Source organism: Pan paniscus, chromosome 6 (assembly GCF_029289425.2).
Source record: "Pan paniscus chromosome 6, NHGRI_mPanPan1-v2.0_pri, whole genome shotgun sequence".
Taxonomy (NCBI): domain Eukaryota; kingdom Metazoa; phylum Chordata; class Mammalia; order Primates; family Hominidae; genus Pan; species Pan paniscus.
In genome coordinates, this window is record NC_073255.2 from 120,259,229 (window position 1) to 120,277,799 (window position 18,571).

At 50.5% G+C, this 18,571-nt stretch overlaps 1 protein-coding gene across 7 annotated transcripts in view; it reads left to right on the forward strand.

Annotated features, from left to right (window-relative positions):
- CUX1 (cut like homeobox 1) overlaps nucleotides 1–18,571 on the forward strand; it is a 468,328-nt gene that overhangs the window by 431,884 nt on the left and 17,873 nt on the right. For 3 of the 7 annotated variants that reach the window (XM_034964655.3, XM_055114736.1, XM_034964654.2), the window contains exon 24: nucleotides 544–10,296. The exons of the other annotated variants lie outside the window; for them this stretch is intronic. In XM_034964655.3, the coding sequence (XP_034820546.1) occupies nucleotides 544–1,171 (628 nt within the window). In that variant the 3' untranslated portion in view covers nucleotides 1,172–10,296. Of the gene's footprint in view, nucleotides 1–543; nucleotides 10,297–18,571 lie in introns of those variants that run through there. 7 annotated transcript variants of the gene reach the window in all.

Here is an 18,571-nt window from a genome sequence, read left to right on the forward strand (position 1 = left end):
ACCTGTAATCCCAGCACTTTTGGAGGCCGAGGCAGATAGCTCATGTGAGGTCCGGAGTTTGAGACCAGCCTGGCCAACATGGTGAAACCCCATCTCTTCTAAAAATGCAAAAATTAGCTGGATGTGGTAGTGGGTGACTGTAATCCCAGGTACTCTGGAGGCTGAGGCAGGAGAATCGCTTGAACCCAGGAGGCAGAGGTTGCAGTCAGGGGAGATTGAGCCACTGCACTCCACCTGGGCAGCAACAGGGAAATTCTGTCTCAAAAGATAAAAATTAAAATAAGTGCCCGCAGCAATTTGTTGCAGTGGAGAAGAGGGGAGTGGTGTCCCAGCCCTGGGATGGCTCCTGGCCAGGCCCGGAGGGGTGGGTGGTGACTCTGGAGAGGGGCTGCCCCGTGGCCCGAGGGTCGCTGGAGGGGCACGGAGGGGCCTCCAGGCTGGACGGAGCAGGAGCCCCAGAGAGAGGGGTCTGGCTGGGGTAGCACCAGAGGCCCTGTCCCCAGCAGCACCCCCCTCACGTCCCCGCCGCTTGTTGTCTTGTAGGTCTCGGATCCGCAGAGAACTGTTCATTGAGGAAATTCAGGCCGGGAGTCAGGGCCAGGCGGGCGCCAGCGACTCACCCTCGGCCCGCAGCGGCCGGGCGGCGCCCAGCTCGGAGGGCGACAGCTGCGACGGCGTGGAGGCCACTGAGGGCCCAGGCAGCGCCGACACCGAGGAGCCGAAGTCTCAGGGAGAGGCCGAGCGGGAGGAGGTGCCGCGGCCGGCGGAGCAGACGGAGCCGCCGCCCTCGGGGACCCCGGGCCCGGACGACGCCCGCGACGACGACCACGAGGGAGGCCCCGTGGAAGGCCCGGGGCCCCTGCCCAGCCCCGCCACCGCCACCGCCGCGCCCGCGGCCCCCGAGGACGCCGCTACCTCAGCCGCCGCCGCGCCGGGGGAGGGCCCCGCGGCCCGGAGCTCCGCGCCGCCGCCCAGCAACAGCAGCAGCAGCAGCAGCGCCCCCCGCAGGCCCAGCTCGCTGCAGAGCCTTTTCGGCCTCCCCGAGGCCGCGGGCGCCCGGGACTCGCGCGACAACCCCCTGCGCAAGAAGAAGGCCGCGAACTTGAACAGCATCATCCACCGCCTGGAGAAGGCCGCCAGCCGGGAGGAACCTATCGAATGGGAGTTCTGAGGGGCCGCGGCCCTGGGGCGGGCAGCCAGGCTGGGCCGCAAGGGCCTGGACGGGGTCGGACGGGGCAGGCGCTGCGGACACCGTGGCCTGGGCTTGGCCCGCGGCCTGCACCGACCCGAGGCCCAGATCCAAGGCCGCGGCCCAGACCCACTCTGCGGCCCACACCGACCCTGAGGCCCAGGCCGACCCTGCGGCCTCCACCAACCCCGCGGCCCAGACCCAGCCCGCGGCCTGGACCCCTGGACCGCTTTGCGCACTTACCGCCCTGCGGGCCACAGGGCAAAATCGCCATAGGCCAAGGTGCATATAGAAAACAAAGGAGCATTAAGCCCAATCTATGTCGTGTTTTCAAGGAAGAAAACGGAAATGTGTGGTCGAGCTTTTTTGTACCCTGAAGTGTTTTTTTTATTGCCCTAAGTGATTTCCACAGGTTCTGGAATAACTCTTACAGCTTTGCCTTGTGTCCTCCTGTTCCGTGTGGGCTTTAAAAGAAAAAAAATCAAACCCACATATTAAAAGGGGGCTTTTTATCTGCCATCTAATGGCTTCAGAGCGATAATACACTATTATCTTCTTAAACCAGGAAAAAATAAAAGGGGGGGGTGGGATTTTTCAGAAAAATTTAAAAAGAAAGTTTTTGTAGCTGTTCAGTTGCCACTAAGAGATTGCACAGTCAAAACGACTCTAAACACACTAGTTTGGATTCCTAAATATTTTCAAGAAAAGAATCTTCTCGTTTGAAACTTTGAATTAAAATAAAACACATTTACTCCACATATTTTTTAACAAAAAGAAAACGTCACATCAGGAAACTCTGATTTTGTGGTAGCTGACATAGTGTTTTCTTGTACGTGAATAGAATCCTGACATGTAGTGCACATTGATGTATAGCTTTAACTGACCCTGGGTTTTGCAGACCAGGGTTTGTTTAATACACTCCATTCTAGGCCAAATCAGGACAAAAAAAAAAGAAAAAAAAAAAAAAAAGAAAAGATCCGAATCTAGGTATTTTATAATCTGCTTTTTAACCTCTAACCGCAGAGCACGCTGATCAGACCTCATATCTTGGAGGTTTAGGAGACAAGTTAGAACTGTAGCATGTACCTGTTAATTTTGTTTAATTTATGGTGTCTCAATCTGTCTGTGCGTCTGCACGTGTGCAAGCATTGAAAGAAAGGAGAGAGTAGTCCGGGCGAGCACAGCAGGCAGTTCCAGGGCCAGACGGGCCCATCCCCAAGTAGATAGCAGTCTACGGATCTCTCTCTGGCACAGAAGGCACCTCACCTCACACCACTCTCCTGGACACCTGATGAACTGAGCCCTCCCACGGGAAGACACTCCCCAGGCCTGGGCAGGGCTTACACGCGCACTCTCTCTCTTCTTTCCCTTTTTCTTCCCACCGCAAGCACTGATGACCCTGATGAACTCGTGGGAAACTTCCTTTCTCTGCAGGAGAGAGAACGTGGCATTCTGGGCTCCCCACTCCCATCCCTGTAGAAATGGCCCAAACTCACACCAAAACGTGGATGCTCTTCAACTTCCAAACCTACCATTTGCCCTTCTTTCATTTCGCCTCTTAGTTCTTTTTATGCACAGTTTTAGGGCAGTCTAAGTACAAACTGAAAGTCTAACTTGTCTCTGATTCCTCCCTTGTCTATGTGTATATGCGTGAGAATAGAGGCGGGTGAGAGTGTGCGTGCGTGTGCGTGTGTGCAATTTTATACGTCTGTGTATTTTCTTAAGTACCTGTGCACACGTAGAGTGCATTACTGCCACCTTTTTCAATAAGCTGTTTTATCAGTTACGGCTTCTACAAGTTTGCTAATTTAGACTTCTTTATTGCCATATCTTTAAACTAACAATAGATGATTTCGGTATATATATATATTTTTTTTTGCTTATTTATAGGTGCTGTATTTTATTATCTGATTGTTAGGAAGGGATGAAAGGGGCAAATATTCTTTAGAGGGATAGACTGCCGGCAGTATTGGGTATAATTTACAAGATGTAGTTGTCATACTGTATATTACTGATTGAAAACTTTTTGACCGTATTGTGTATCATTGAAACCTTTGTCTTAGGTCAACATCTTTGGATGACATTTTAATGGTGCATTCATTATTTCTTAAGTTTAATTAATATTACTTTTTTTTTATTTGGGGGGTGGGAGGGAGTTATAATTTTAAAGGTATGCTCTGGCTGTTCCACCTCCGTGTGCTTGTTAATTAACTTGTAGGACTTTGACTGTAAGATGTGAAACCACGTTTCTTGCATGATGTTTTAGAGATTATTTCATTTACAGTCTTTTAACCTGCAGCTGCAGCACTTAGTTCACGTTTTCACAAATTTCGAGAGTCACTACACTAAAGACAATGCCTTTTCATGAATAAGAAGTTTTCAGAAGGCTCTAGGGGGCTGGGAGGCAGGCTGTTCGTTTGTCTTTTGTTGGGGGTATCATTTCTGAACTTGAAATCCAGTTCAGGGAGAAGAGAATTCAAAATTAGAGGAGCTTAAGGGGACACGGGTCAACATCTAGCTCGATTCAGGTGCATTGAGAAGAGTGAGTTCACATCGGTGACCCTTAGGACAGTGAGTGGCAGAGCCCTGACGACTGTGGTGTCCGCTCCACAAAACCCTCAAGGGACTTTTGTCATCATGTGTGATGAACCTTTAAATATCGTCTAATTTTCATAAGAATGAAAAGAAGTTAACAGGAAATAGTAGGCTAGGGTTTAGTTTTAAAGGCATGACTGTTATTTACAAAGGTGTTAAATCTGAGGAAATTGACAAATACAGATTTGTCCATTCTAGTGGCCAAACAGTAACAGTCTAAAATGCAGTCATTTTGACCCTCCCAAGCAATTTAGTCATATGTGTTGTTTTCTCTTTTCTGTTTTTACTTCTTAGATTTTTAACTAGGTTACTGTTGGTTCCCATTCTGTCTTTTTTGCCAGACTTACATCTGGTGCCAGATACAATCAGTTGGTTAAATTTTGCTTGCAGTTCTGTGTATTTTTTTTCCTCTATTATTTATTTTTTTTAAAAAAAATAGAGATCCTAACCTTAGATCTTTGATGTGAAGCTAGCACTGTCTGTAATACTTCCAAGAGCTGCCACTAAAATAATACAGCAATCCGTGGCCAGGGGAGCACCCCCTCCTGGTTGGGCCCCTCAGTTGGAGTCTAAGGGTCAATCTCTCATCTTGCTAAGCAGTATTCAAGTGCCTTGAACAGTGTCCCCTCGGCATGGCTCCCCTTCAGCAGGCTGGCATTCCAAGCAGTGGCCCCCACAGGCAGCCGACCCCCTTCCTCTTCACGCTCTATGAGTTTAAAAAGCTGATTTGTACCTCTCCCCTGGGGGAAACGGTTCCATATAAAACACTAACACTTAATTACAAGCTCCTTATGCCATTTTAAATGGCTTCTTTTTGTTAATTGGAGGCATTGTTCATAACTTAAGGCTTTTGCCATTAACTTAGCTGGCTAAGCAGAGGCTCGGCGTAAAATCAGTGTTTGCATTTAGCCTCTTGACCCGGAGTTCCGGCCCAAGCTCCCTTGTGATAGCCGAGATGGCAGGTGTGTGAGTTCTGTCCTAGACCTGTGCCCAACTCACTTCCACCCCAGAGGAGTCTTCTGTCCTCCTCCCCAACCCCCGAGCTCCCTGGTAACCTCCTCTTGAACTTCTGTATCAGTGAAGACATCTGTGGTTTCTGCTCACCAGACCTCTCTTTAGAAAGGGTTATCAGAGCCATGGAGCTTAGCTCAACTGGATTCTTCTAGACGATCTTAGATCTTGGCATGAGGCAGCTTCTAAGCGTCTCCTGGGACAGGATCGGGGTGACAGCCCAGGGATGCATGCGTGGGAGAACTCTCTGAGAAATGCCAGGATCGTGGCTCACAGGGACCCACCATCAAAACCTGCTACTTTGTGCAAGTAATTGAGGCAAAAGATACCAGTTGACAGCCTCCCTGGGGTAGATCCCTTGTACCTCCAAAGTACAAATACCTCCCTGCTCAGTTTCCTTCCTGTCGCCATCTTTGTCTTCTTCCCATTGAAAAACCATCCTGTCTGATGTGGACGTTCAGGTCTGCTGGTTGGCGGTCCGGGCCCAGAGTGCAGCAGAGCTCTGGGTTAAATATTCCTTTCTGGCCACCGCCCAAGCCCAGGTGGCCAGCTGTCATACCCCATCTCCCTCCTTGGCCAGGGCCAGCATCAGGCGTGCAGCTCATGACCAGTTTACACAGGCTGCAAAGAGATCGCTGTGGGCCTCGGCTGACTACTTTAAGATTATGCCACAGCCAGGCCCTAAAAAGAGAGAGGAACAGGAGTCCCCAGGTGAGCTCTCTCACGGGCAGGTGCCTTCCCGACTAAGGTTGGACTGGATGACTTTGTTCCTCCTGCATGCATGTCCTTTGATGCAAGGGTGATCAATGAACTCTGTTGACATTCTATGCAATGTTTTTCATTCCTCTGATTTTAGCAAAGCAAATCTTACTGAAAAATAGCAGAGCCAGGGGAACAGACGCATGTCCTTCTGGGAGTCACACAAAAGCAGAGAGATTTTGAACTGAGGGGCGACAGCCTTTGCCTTAAATGCAGTATGACAGGCGCTTCTTGGCAGACCAGTAAAAACAAAAGCCCATAGACCTTACTCATCCCAAGGCCGACAAGCCAGCTGTACAGGGCGAGATGTAGCAACACGGGGCATGAGCGGTGGGCGTGCTGGGCTATTTGCTGTGGTACTTTAGGCTGGAAGTTTGGCTCCTGTGCTGCCGGTGGGGGGCCCTGTCCCTCCCCAGATGTCCTCCCTCTTCTTCACACTCCTCATTGTCCCTTCTACCTCACTAACCTGTGTTCTCCATCTGATGTCACCCAGAACCACACCCCACAGAACTGTGAGGCACGTGGGCTGGAGAGAGCAGAAAAGCTGCCAGCGCAGCAGACATGAACATCCCTCTGCCTGGTGGGCCGGCTTTGTGTGTCTCTCCTTTTGTGAGCGCAACACGGACGAACAGCTGTGCTCTGCAAGGCACACGGATGTTTCCCTTCCACCTGTTCCCAAAGCTCCAGCAGCTGTTTCTTTTGCAGGCAGGGCGTGGTCTCGGGCCTCCGAGGGTCTTGTCTTTGGTCCGCCTTCCTTTCTGTCCAGTCCTGCTCAGCTGTTAAGATCCATCATGGCCATTATCCTTGTCCCGGACTGCCCCAAAGTTCCCAGCTGGCTTTGGGGAACGCTGTAGCTCTTGGGTGTCTCTTGTCTCTGGCATGGTTTTAGCGTCACTGCGAACACTCCTTTGCAAACATCAAACATCTCAAAGACGGAAAAGGATAGATGGCTTCCTCCAGCCTACACGCCCCGTCCACAGTGGCATCACCCTCTTATCCCAAAAGAATATGCCAGTTCCCATCCAGCACCGAAGAAAATCAGCTCCTGGGGCTGCTGGTTGGAGGTGGGTCTGTCCACTGTGGGGGCCAAAGTGTTCCCCTGCTGGAGACAGTTTGCAAGTAAGAACCTAAGGATGGGGACAGCATCCTGTGCTTGGGCATTGACCAGCCAAAGCTCACATTTAGAAATCCCTCAGTGCTTCTGTGGTTTCACCTGGGCATCGACGACATTAGGGAAGCCTTTGTGACCACAAGGGCAGGGCTTGTGCCCTGAGTGGCAAGGTGGTGACCTGAGGCCAGTGTGATGTTGTTGGATCTCAGCGTGTACTGAATGCCAGTCTGGCCGGCACACTCGAACGCTAAGAGAATGGTCCAATTTGATGATCTTATTTCTATTTCGATCAGGTTTTGACTTTTTGTAGATGAAAACTACCAGGGAAAAGGGGAAGCAGGTACCCAATAAAGTTTAGAAAGATCCAGTCTGTGAAACCCTTAGAGATGGGCTGAAAGTTAAGTCCACAACCCTTGGGCTTAATCAGGACGGAAGAGGAGGGGGTGTGGGGGGCAGAGTGTAAAACAAGCCCCAGCCCTACTCCCGGCCCCCCAGCCCAGTCTTCCCAATCCCAGAGGCCCCGGCGGCCTGTGCTCCTCACCACCCTGGTCAGGGGAATAGAAGGAAATGCGATTTCCGCCTGTCTGCCCGACTTCCAAAAACTGCCTCCTCCTGCCCAGGCCTCTCCCACCACCACCTTCCCTCCAAAGATAACCGTGTCCATGCCATCCGTGGCATCATCTCGAGTTTTCATTTTTGGATGAAGTGACATTTAGCTTTAACAAGACATTTCCAAAGCGCCTAGTCTCCTCCAAAATGCTAACTTTAAAAGTTGGGCATTGTAGGCGAAAAATCCCGAAAAAAAAAAAGACAAAAAAAAAAAAAAAAAGGCTGGCGAGAGAAAGACATTTGGCTATGCATAAATGTGCACTTCCCCCATGCCCCCGTTCTTAAACTCTTAAGATGCCTTTGAGTTGCTTTTCATGAATCCTTTTAGTTTACCCGATAACGTTAAGAAAGCATTAGTCTGCGTTACTGTAATTTCTGTAGTGTTTACGCTTTAATTTCTACCACAAAATATGCTATATGCTATGTATCAAGCTTTCTGTAATCAGAAAGAAAAGGTGCCTTATATCCCAATGTCACGGCTACATCCCTATGGAAATTAATCAGAAGCACAGTGTGTACGGAAGCATTGGGACTTCTGCTGGTGAAACAAGAGACCATTCAGCAAGACACATTGAAGTGGCACGGAGCTGCTTTTGTTTTATAATTCTTTTTTCCCCCCTTTTCCTTCTTCTTTTTAATTATTATTTTTTGTGGTTTGCTTTAAACAGAAAGCACTTAAATAGATGACTGTGTAAAAGCTCTGTGCAATTGAAATCATTTTTCTTCATTTTAAAAAAATAACGTATTGCACACCAAATGAACTCAAAGTAAGCTTTAGACCAGGACGATTCAGGTTATGAATGAGTTTGTTCACTGTAGTTCCGTTTGTTCATGAACCGAAGGGAAAACAGGCCTCCCCGACTCCCTCCAGTCTCCCAGCCTGCCTCTTGGTGACCACTGTGCTGGGCGTGCAGGGCCCGCGGGCTCTGGCCGGAGCCGCTGGCCTGACGAGGCAGGATAGGGAGTGTCCGTGATTCAGAAGCTGAGACCCTTCCCCAGTGTCTGAGGCCACAGCCATCCCTTCCAGCACTTAATCTTGTCTTGTTGAAATGGACTGACTGCTACTGACCTGCCGGCGTGCGTGAGGGTGATTATAAAAGGATGTTTCCTTGAGAAAAAAAAAAAATTATTTCTATCCTCTTCTATTTATTATTAGGTTAATCATTTAAGTACTTATCAGGAGTGTATTGTTATTTTGTGTTTTGTTGTCATAAATGCTTTTTGCTGTCACTCTAGTGGTTACTATCCTCTGCCTTCCTCTCCTCCCCTACTCCCCCAGAGAACCAAGGCGTCTGGGGGATTGACTGGGGGGCAGAGGGGGTTTCCCCAGCAAAATCAAACACCTGTCTCCAGAGTAGCCACTCAAAAACTGGTGGTCTCTATGTGTCTAACTTTTTAAATGAGAGTGTTTATGAACAAAAAAATTTACCAACGTGTGAGGGAGTTGCTGAGTTGAAGAATGCTCGCTTGAGGAGCTTCAGAGGAATCTTAGCAAAGCCAAGTTCAGTTCCCCAAAGCCTCCTAGAGCCTCTGGTAAGACTTCTGGGTTCATGAAGTTTCGGCGAGCCGTGGTCAGAGAGGGCGCGGTGGCCTGGCCAAGACTTTACCTCCAAGCGAGAGAGTGATTTCTTGCAAGGCCCGCACGGGTTGATACGTTTTGGTTGGTTTTTTGTTGTTGTTGTTTTTCTTGCGTACAAAGTTGGTCAAAACCATCTTTCAAAGCAACAGTGTTTTGTAGTACCAGGCTGTGGCTTGAGGGCTCACCTAGGAGATCATAGGCAGAGGGCCCCTTTCCCCTATAGGTGGTTCAATGTGGAGGAAGGTTGGGTGTGGAGATTGCTTGCTGTGGCCCCAAGCTCAGCCAGCAGGACACCCAGTTGTTGCCAATCGGGTGTGAAGGTGAGGCGCCCTGCCTCGATCCCGTGGGCCCAGCAGAAGGAAACTTATCCCAGGCCAAGGCAAGGGCCCTGCTCACCCCAAGGTAGGCTGGGAAGAGCATCTCTTTCCATATCATCACCTCCCCTTCTCCAAGATTGCCGGGGGCCCTGATTTTGTTCTCTCTTTGAAAGAAACCCTCCACCGAAACAATGGTCCCCATCTCCCCAGAAGCCTTTTTTTTTTTCATTTTTCTCTAATTAGTCTATGCATTTCTCTCTCTCAAACCATCTTCTGCCTCTTCCCTTGAGAAAACGGGCATCTCACGTACCCCCATCTGAGACCTCTTGGAAAAAAAAAATCCCATGTATTCTGGAGATGTGAGAATTCACCCAAAATTCTTAAAACATTGTTATAAAATAAAAGTGGGGGTAAAAAGAAGGTGGTTTTCCCCACATCCCTTTGCATTGAATAAGAGACCTAGTTCTTTGCGTTTGTGCAATAACTCTTTGCTGCTTGCCTTGAGAGCGGGTAGCACCACGCTCCTGTCCAGACTACTAACAGCACAAGACGCACTCACAGGGTGGCGGAATCTTCCGGAAAACTATAAGCTCAGCTCCCCCCACCCCACCCCCACTCCAGCGTTTTGTCACGTCTTACATTTTAGCAGTATTTTATATTTTCTGTAACGCACCAAGTCTTAGATCTTTCTAGAGCTTGTTGGTTCATCCTCACAATCACAGATTTTTTTCTCCAATCCTCACAGAGACCCAATTGACCAAAAAAGAAAAAAGGAAAAAAAAAAAGTCGTCTTTTTTTTTTTTTTTTTTGTACAAATCGCTTTGAGATGCCTCTGGTGTGTTGCTGTGTGACATCTCTCTGGTAACATTTTATTTCTTGCTATTTGTTTTTCTACATTAAGAGTCAAAGTTGACCTGGCTGGCGTGGGGGTGGGGGAGGCACCCGTCGGCCCCTTGGTGTTGTCCCTCTGTCTGGTTAGCCATACGATGTTTGTTCTCAGCACTGTACAACGGTCCCTATATAATACGGAGAAGCAATATCACTGTATGAGACTCACACCATGTATTATTATTCACTAGCACCCTAGGTGTGATAATTGAAGTAAATATCTTTTATACAAACACAAGGATGTGTGGGTTGTTTTTATTTAAAGTGCTCTGGCCTGAGGACGAGCAGCAAACACTGTCATTCGAGGTCCAAAGGGCACCTCAAGAATCGCCGTTCCCGAGGTCGTCCTCTTTGCACCTGTCCGCAGGTCCTCGGGCGTGTGGCTTCCGGGCACACAGAAAACCGTGTGGTTCTAGGATACATGGGGATCTCGGGCACTGCTCTGTCAATCTGCATCCGGTTCACAGGAAGGGCTTCGCCAGGGCCTGCGTTCCTACTTGCTGTTGTCACCAGCACTGTTTGCCTACCCTTGAACCAAGCCCTTACCCTCCCTGGCGTCCGCTTCCTTGTCTGTAAAATGGAGACACCATCGCCTGTCATATAGGCTTGCTGTGGGGAACCAGGAATGGTGGCCAGTGCTGGTGCGGCACTGGGCTGGTGGTGGCAGCCCCAATCGATGGCACTTGGGCGACCAGGACTACGGCCAGTCTCCTCTGCCGTGTGGCCTGCAGCTGGTCAGTGGCGTGGCCTCAACCTTCTCTGTGGGGGTCTCACTGTGCCCCTGACTCCTGATGTAACAGAAAGACAAGTGAAAGGCACCAGTTAATGCTTGCGAGTGGGACAGTGGCTTGCGGGTCTCTGGAATGACGGGGCTACTGAGAAGAGTCTCTTTCCAGATGGCGCTCGGGCTGGACGTGGGGGGAGAGCTCTGCAGAGGTGGCTGTTAGGCTTCTCCGCGCAGTTGTGACTCAGAGGCTGTTACTCGTCTTGGGTTGGAAAAGAGCTGTCTGCCAGGCCGACGTGTGTCTGGTGGAAGTGGGGGATGACTTGGTCGCGTATTAATTTGGAGATTTCAGATTGTGAAATGTCCACATGTGATACAGAATCGTAAGCCCCTCTCCGAATTCAACTGGATTCAATCCTCCCTCCAGTGGGAGAACCCAGAGTATGGGATGGAGACACCCCCCAGTGCCAGGTGCCCTTGGCAGCCCCGTGTCTGATGCAGTCACTTAGGGCCGGGGGTGTCTCTAGAGTTGCCCAAAATGCTGGTCCCCTCAGATAGGAGAGGCCTGCATAAAACCCTAAGAGCTGGCCCGGCGCAGTGGCTCACGCCTGTAATCCCAGCACTTTGGGAGGCCGAGGCAGGTGGATCACTTGAGGTCAGGAGTTCAACACCAGCCTGGCCAACATGGTGAAACCCCGTCTCTACTAAAAATACAAAAATTAACCAGGCATGGTGGCGGGTGCCTGTAATCCCAGCTACTTGGGAGGCTGAGGCAGGAGAATTGCTTGAACCTGGGAGGCGGAGGTTACGGTGAGCCGAGATTGCGCCACTGCACTCCGGCCTGGGCGATAGAGCGAAACTCAGTCTCAATAAAACAAACAAACAAAAAAATAACCCTAAGAACTCTGCCAGTTTGGTATTTGACAGACTGAAGTCTAACGTGGTTAATTTTTCTGTTTGCTAGTTTAGGTATGCCCCTATGTATTTCATGATCTGCTAACTAAATTAAAATAAGAAATGTTAAAAAAAAAAAAAAAAAGAAAGAAAGAGAAAGGAAGGAAGGAAAGGAAGGAAGAAAGAACAGTTGGGCACAGTGGCTCATTCCTGTAACTCCTATAGGCCCAGCACTTTGGGAGGAGGTCAAGGCAGGAGGATTGCTTGAGCCCAGGAGTTTGAGACCAGCCTGGGCAACATAGTGAGACCCCATCTCTACAAAAAATAAAAAATTAGTTGGGCATGGTGGCATGTGCCTGTAGTCCTAGCTACTCTGGAGGCTGAGGTGGGAGGATCACTTCTGCCCAGGAGTTCAACGCTGCAGTGAGCTATGATGGCACCACTGCACTCCAGCCTGGGCAACACAGCAAGACCCTAAATCTTGAAAAAAAAAAAAAAAAGGAACACTTAGCTCAAAGTCTTTTTCCTCAGAAAGTTGAGACAGGATCTCAAGTCTGTCACCACCTCCTCCTCCCAGGCTTAAGCAACCCTCCCATCTCAGCCTCCCAAGTAGCTGGGACCACAGGTGTGCACCACCACACCTGGCTAATTTTTTGCAGAGAAGGGGTTTCACCATGTTGCCCAGGCTGGTCTTGAACTCCTGAGCTCAGAAGATCCACCCACCTGGTTCTCCCAAAGTACTGGGATTATAGGAGTGAGCCACTGTGCCCAGCCTCCCCATGTGCTTCTAAAGTGAGATTTAGTTAAGCAAAACTGCAGTTGCACCTGGTTTTGCAGGGCCAGCTTCAGAGGCAGAAAAAGAGTGAGATTTCATGTTCTGACTGCAATTGGGTGATGCCTCCATTCCAGGCAAATGGTTCAGCCTTGACCTTTCTCCCGTCCCTGCAGTTAAGTGGGTCTGAACAGAACCTTGTTCCTTGCTTTTGTTTTTGTTTGAGACAGAACCTGTCTCTCTTGCCTAGGCTGGAGTTTAGTGGTGCGATCTCGGCTCACTGCAACCTCTGTCTCCTGAGTTCAAGCAATTCTCCTGCCTCAGCCTCCCGAGTAACTGGGCTTAGAGGTGTGCGCCACGACGCCCAGCTAATTTTTAGTATTTTCAGTAGAGACGGGGTTTTACCATGTTGGCCAGGCTGGTCTCAAACTCCTGACCTCAAGTGATCTGCCCACCTTGGCCTCCCAAAGTGCTGGGATTACAGGCGTGAGCCACCGCGCCCGGCCCCTTATTTGTTATTTGTTTCGTTTCGTTTTGTTTTTAAGATGGAGTCTGGCTCTGTCACCCAGGCTGGAGTGCAATGGTACAATCTCGGCTCGCTGCAACCTCCACCGCCTGGGTTCAGGCGATTCTCCTGCCTCAGCCTCCCAAGTAGCTGGGATTATAGGTGCCCGCCACCACACCTGGCTTTTTTTTTTTTTTTTTTGTATTTTTAGTAGAGATGGGGTTTCACCATGTTGGCCAGGCTGATCTCGAACTCCTGAGTTCAAGTGATCTGCCTGCCTCAGCCTCCCAAAGTGCTGGGATTACAGGCGTGAGCCACCATACCCAGCCGCGTTCCTTATTTGATGCTCTGAAGAAACACAATTGCAGGTAGACAGGGTGGCGCGACGTGATGATGAGATATATTAGAGCACTTGAATTGTCTGCAATGGTCCTGTGTGCTTCTGTTACAAAGTCCCTCTGAGTGGCTGCCTGGGGGCATGCTGCTCCTCTCCACGGTCCTAACATGCCAGCTTTGGGGGCACACAGCTTGCTGGTGTCTACTTCAGCTCATCACTGATTCCTGTGAGGTGACAGAGGCCTGGGCCTGCATGTACGGACCCAACCAGGGAACTGGGAGGGCTCCACAGAGCTACCGTGATGTTGCCCGGGCTCCTGGCCAGTGGGCCGTTGCTTAGCAACCGACTCATACAGTGTGGAGTGACCGGCCTCCACAGACAGGGGAGACATAGCCTGGGCCCAGCCTTAGGCAGGCATTGCTGAAGTTCCTGTCTTTTCCAAGAAGTTCAGACTCTTAGAATACCAACAGGAAGGGCCCTGGTCGAGCATGATGGGTCACGCCTGTAATCCCAGCACTTTGGGAGGCTGAGGTGGACAGATCACCTGAGGTCAGGAGTTTGAGACCAGCCTGGCCAACATGATGAAACCCCATCTCTACTAAAAATACAAAAATTAGCCAGGCATGATGGCACATGTCTGTAATCCCAGCTACTCAGGAGGCTGAGGCAGGAGAATCACTTGAACCCAGGAGGCGGAGGTTGCAGTGAGCCAAGATTGCGCCACTGCACTCCAGCCTGGGCAACAGAGTGAGACTCTGGCTCAAAAAAATAAAAAATAAATAATACCAATATGAAGAGCCCTTTTTTTTTTTTTTCAAGCAGAATCAAGTATGGATAAGTAATAGCAGAGCTTCCCATTTGGGGCAGTGGTGTGGCCTCCAGGGAGCGGGATTTGAGGACAACCCTCCGATTGTTCAGGGAGGCGTCAGTGTCTCTGTGGTCAGGAGACACTGGCTGTATCAGGATCCCAGCAGCGTCTCTTAGTGGCTGATGACCGTGAGCAAGTCTTAAGTCGATGCTCAGGAAATCTTTGAAAGAATAAATGAGTTTAACTTCCTAGTGCTTCTGTTTCTGTCTCTGTAAAAGGGATATAAAAAGCCAAACTCGGTCGGGCATGATGGCTCACACCTGTAATCCCAAGGCTTTGGGAAGCCAAGGCAGGAGGATCACTTGAGGCCGGGAGTTCAAGACCCACCCTGGGACACATAGCAAGACCCCATCTCTACAAAAATGTTTAAAATTCGCCGGATGTGCTGGCACATGCCTGTAGTCCCAGCTACTTGGGAGGCTGAAGGATCGCTTGAGCCCAGGAGCTCAAGGCTGCAGTGAGCTATAATTGCACCACTGCCCTCCGGCCTGGGTGACAGAGTGAGACCCTGTCTCCAATTGAAAAAATAAGAGGTAGGTGGCTCATGCCTGTAATCCCAGCACTTTGGGAGCCGAGGCGGGTGGATCACGAGTTCAAGAGATTGAGACCATCCTGGCTAACATGGTGAAACCCTGTCTCTACTAAAAAGACAAAAAAATTAGCCAGGCGTGGTGGCAGGCACCTGTAGCCACTCAGGAGGCTGAGGCAGGAGAATCGCTTGAACCCAGGAGGCAGAGGTTGTAGTGAGCCGTGATACCTCCACTGCACTCCAGCCTGGGCGACAAAGCAAGACTCCATCATGGATGGATGGATGGATGGATAACTCACAGGGTTACTGAGAGGACCCAGTGAGAAGACCTGGAAACCACTCACCCAGCACCCAGTGGCAGGGCAGAGCCTGGAAGGATCCAAGTGAGGCCTATGCAGTTACTGGCAGTGGAAGCAGCAGAGGACTGGCTGGCCCTGCCAGGGTCTTGCTGCCCGTGGCCAGGCCCCATCTCCTGAGGTCTTTCGTCTCCTCTAACACACATGGCCTCTGGGTTTGGCTGTGATGGGGTGGGACTGAGCCGTGGTAGATGCTTACATCAGACGGATTGCAAAGAGGGCCAGCTGTGCCCCAGCCTGGGAGACCCTGCAGCTGTGGGAATCCCGGTGCAACTTTCCAACTGAGGAAACAGATGCTTGCCGCGGGGTAGTATCCACTCGCCCGTGAGCTAATACATACCGAAGGCTGACCGTGGGCCGCTGCCTTACACGCTGGGGTTATTACAGGGCAAACCAGGAGCTCACCTTCTTGTGGGAGGGACAGACAGTAGACGTAATAAATAAGTGAATGAGATAGTTGCTTCGAAGGTGATCAATGTTATAAGGAGGATGGGAAGACCAAGTGAAAAGGGTTAAACTTTTTTTTTTTTTTTTTTGGAGATGAAGTCTTACTCTGTTGCTCAGGCTGGAGTGCAGTGGAGTGATCTCGGCTCACTGCAACCTCCACCTCCCAGGTTCAGGCGATTCTCCTGCCTCAGCCTCCCAAGTAGCTGGGATTACAGGTGCATGCCACCACGTCCAGCTAATTTTTGTATTTTTAGTAGAGACAGGGGTTTCACCACATTGGCCAGGCTGGTCTCAAACTGCTGATCTCAAGTGATCCACTCGCCTTGGCATCCCAAAGTACTGGGATTACAGGTACGAGCCACCACACCTAGCCTTTTTTTTTTTTTTTTTTTTTTTTTTTTGAGATGGAGTCTCACTGTTGCCCAGGCTAGAGTGCAGTGACACAATTTCAGCTCACTGCAACCTCCTCCTCCCAGGTTCAAGCAATTCTCCTGCCTCAGCCTCCCAAGTAGCTGGGACTACAGGTGCACACTGCCATGCCCAGCTAATTTTTGTTATTTTTAGTAGAGACAGGAGTTTCATCATGTTGTCCATTCTGGTCTCGAACTCCTGACCTCAGGTGATCTGCCCGCTTCAGCCTCCCATAGTGCTGGGATTACAGATGTGAGCCATCGTGCCCAGCCGAAAGGGGTTAAAGTTTTAAATCGGGTGGTCAGGGTAGGCCTCCCTAAGAAGTTCACTTCTCTGTTTAATTTATTATCTTTTTCTCTTTTTGTTTCAGACAGGGTCTCACTCTGTCACCCAGGCTGGAGTGCAGTGGTGCGATCTCAGCTCACTGCAACCTCCACCTCCGGGGTTCAAGCAATTCTCCTGCCTCAGCCTTCCGAGTAGCTGGAATTACAAGTGTGCATCACCATGCCTGGCTAATTTTTGTATTTTTAGTAGAGACGGGGTTCACCATATTGGCCGGGCTGGTCTCGAACTCCTGGCCTCAAGCGATCTGCCTGCCTTGGCCTCCCAAAGTGCTGAGATTACAGGCATGAGCCACCATTCCCAGACAGAAGTTAACTTCTTCTTTTTTTTTTTTTTTTTTGAGATGGAGTCTTGCTCTGTCACCCAGGCTAGAATGCAGTGGCGTGATGTCAGCTCACTGCAACCTCCGCCTCCCAGGTTCAAGTGATTCTCCTGCCTCAGCCTCCCAAGTAGCTGGGATTACAGGCGCCCACCACCGCACCCGGCTAATTTTTGTATTTTTAGTAGAGACGGGGTTTCACCGTCTTGGCCAGGCTGGTCTCAAACTCCTGACCTCAGGTGATCCACCCGCCTCGGCCTCCCAAAGTGCTGGGATTACAGGCGTGAGCCATCGCGCCCAGCCCAGAAGTTAACTTCTAAACAGTACTGGCAGAGCTGAGGGAACGAGCCCTGCAGATGTGAGAAGGAAGGACGTTCTAGGCAGTGGGAACTGCCAGTTCAAAGGTCTCGTGGTGCAAATGTCTCTGGAAACCAGCATGGCCGCAGCACCGTGACCAGGAGGAAGAGTGGGAGGCGATGAGGTCAGAGAGACCAAGGAGAGGCGGAGCATGGGGGCCTTGTCGGCCATTGCTGAGGCTTTGGTTTTTACTCTGAGTCAACTGGGAGGCATTGGAGGGTTTGAACAGACGGTCCTGGCTCTGGTGGGGAAACAGGAAGTAGGATTTATTGGTAGGAGTGAGTAAGGAGGGGTCAGCACAGGGGAAGCCCTCAGAAGCTCACCCAGGAGGCCACAACTGGGGCTGCGTTTGACGCCCCCAGCCATGCCAGATGAGCTGCTTCTCAGCCACCATGTGGGATCGATTTCTTCCACACTGAACTTGGTCAAGGCCCGCTGCTTTGTGCTGTGGATCTTCTGGCAGCCAGGGAACTTAGACTTGGCCCTGCATATGGCCTCAATCACACGCTCATGGTTCTGCTCTTAGTACGGATAGACACAATGACCTGGCCAACATAAACCCTGGCTGTCACACCCTGGGGCTTTCCAAGGGCACCCCGAATACTTGCCTGGTGCCTAGACCACAGACAGCACGAGGTCAGAGACACAAATGTCCTGTGGAAAGAATTGTCTCCAACGTTCCTTAGGGCAACCCATGTAAGAAACAGACTGTGTGGCCGGGTGTGGTGGCTCACGCCTATAATCCCAGCACTTTGGGAGGCCAAGGTGGGTGGATCACCTGAGGTCAGGAGTTCAAGACCAGCCTGGCCAACATGAAGAAACCCTGTCTCTACTAAAAATACAAAAATTAGCCGGGCATGGTAGCGGGCGCCTGTAATCCCAGCTACTTGGGAGGCTGAGGCAGGAGAATTGCTTGAACCCCGGAGGCAGAGGTTGCAGTGAGCCGAGATTACACCACTATACTCCAGCCTGGGCAACAAGAGCAAAAATCTGTCTCAAAAAAAAAAAAAAGAGAAAGAAAGAAACAGACTGTGTACTTTACTGAGGAGGCTGCTGTTTGCAACCACTGCACCCTAGAAGGTCACTATTTTTTTTAAGAGACAGGGTCTCACTCTGTTGCCCAGGCTAGATGGCAGTGGCATAATCATCGCTCACTGCAGCCTTGACCTCCTGGGCTCAAGCAATCCTCCTGCCTCAGCCTCCCAAGTAGCAGGGACAGGCGTGCACCACCACACACGGCTAATATTTTAATTTTTTGTAGCGACAGTCTGGCTATGTTGCCCAGGCTGGTCTCAAACTCCTGGACTCAAGCAATCTTCCTGCCTCAGCCTCCCAAAGTCCTGGGATTACAGGCATGAGACAGTTGCACCCAACCAACTTTTTAAAAGGCTCTCTCTGGCTGCTGCTTGGTGCCCAGATCATAGGTTGCAGAGGGAGGCCAATGAGGAGGCTGATGCCATCATCGCAATGAGAGGTGGTCATGACTCGGACTAGGTGGCAGCAGTGGTAAAAAGAGACTGGATTCTGGAGATATTTTGAAAGTAGAGCCAAAAATGAGACTTAAGGCAGGGGCAGTGGCTCACGCCTGTAATCCCAGCACTTTGGGAGGCCGAGGTGGGTGGGTCACTTCAAGCCAGGAGTTTAAGACCAGC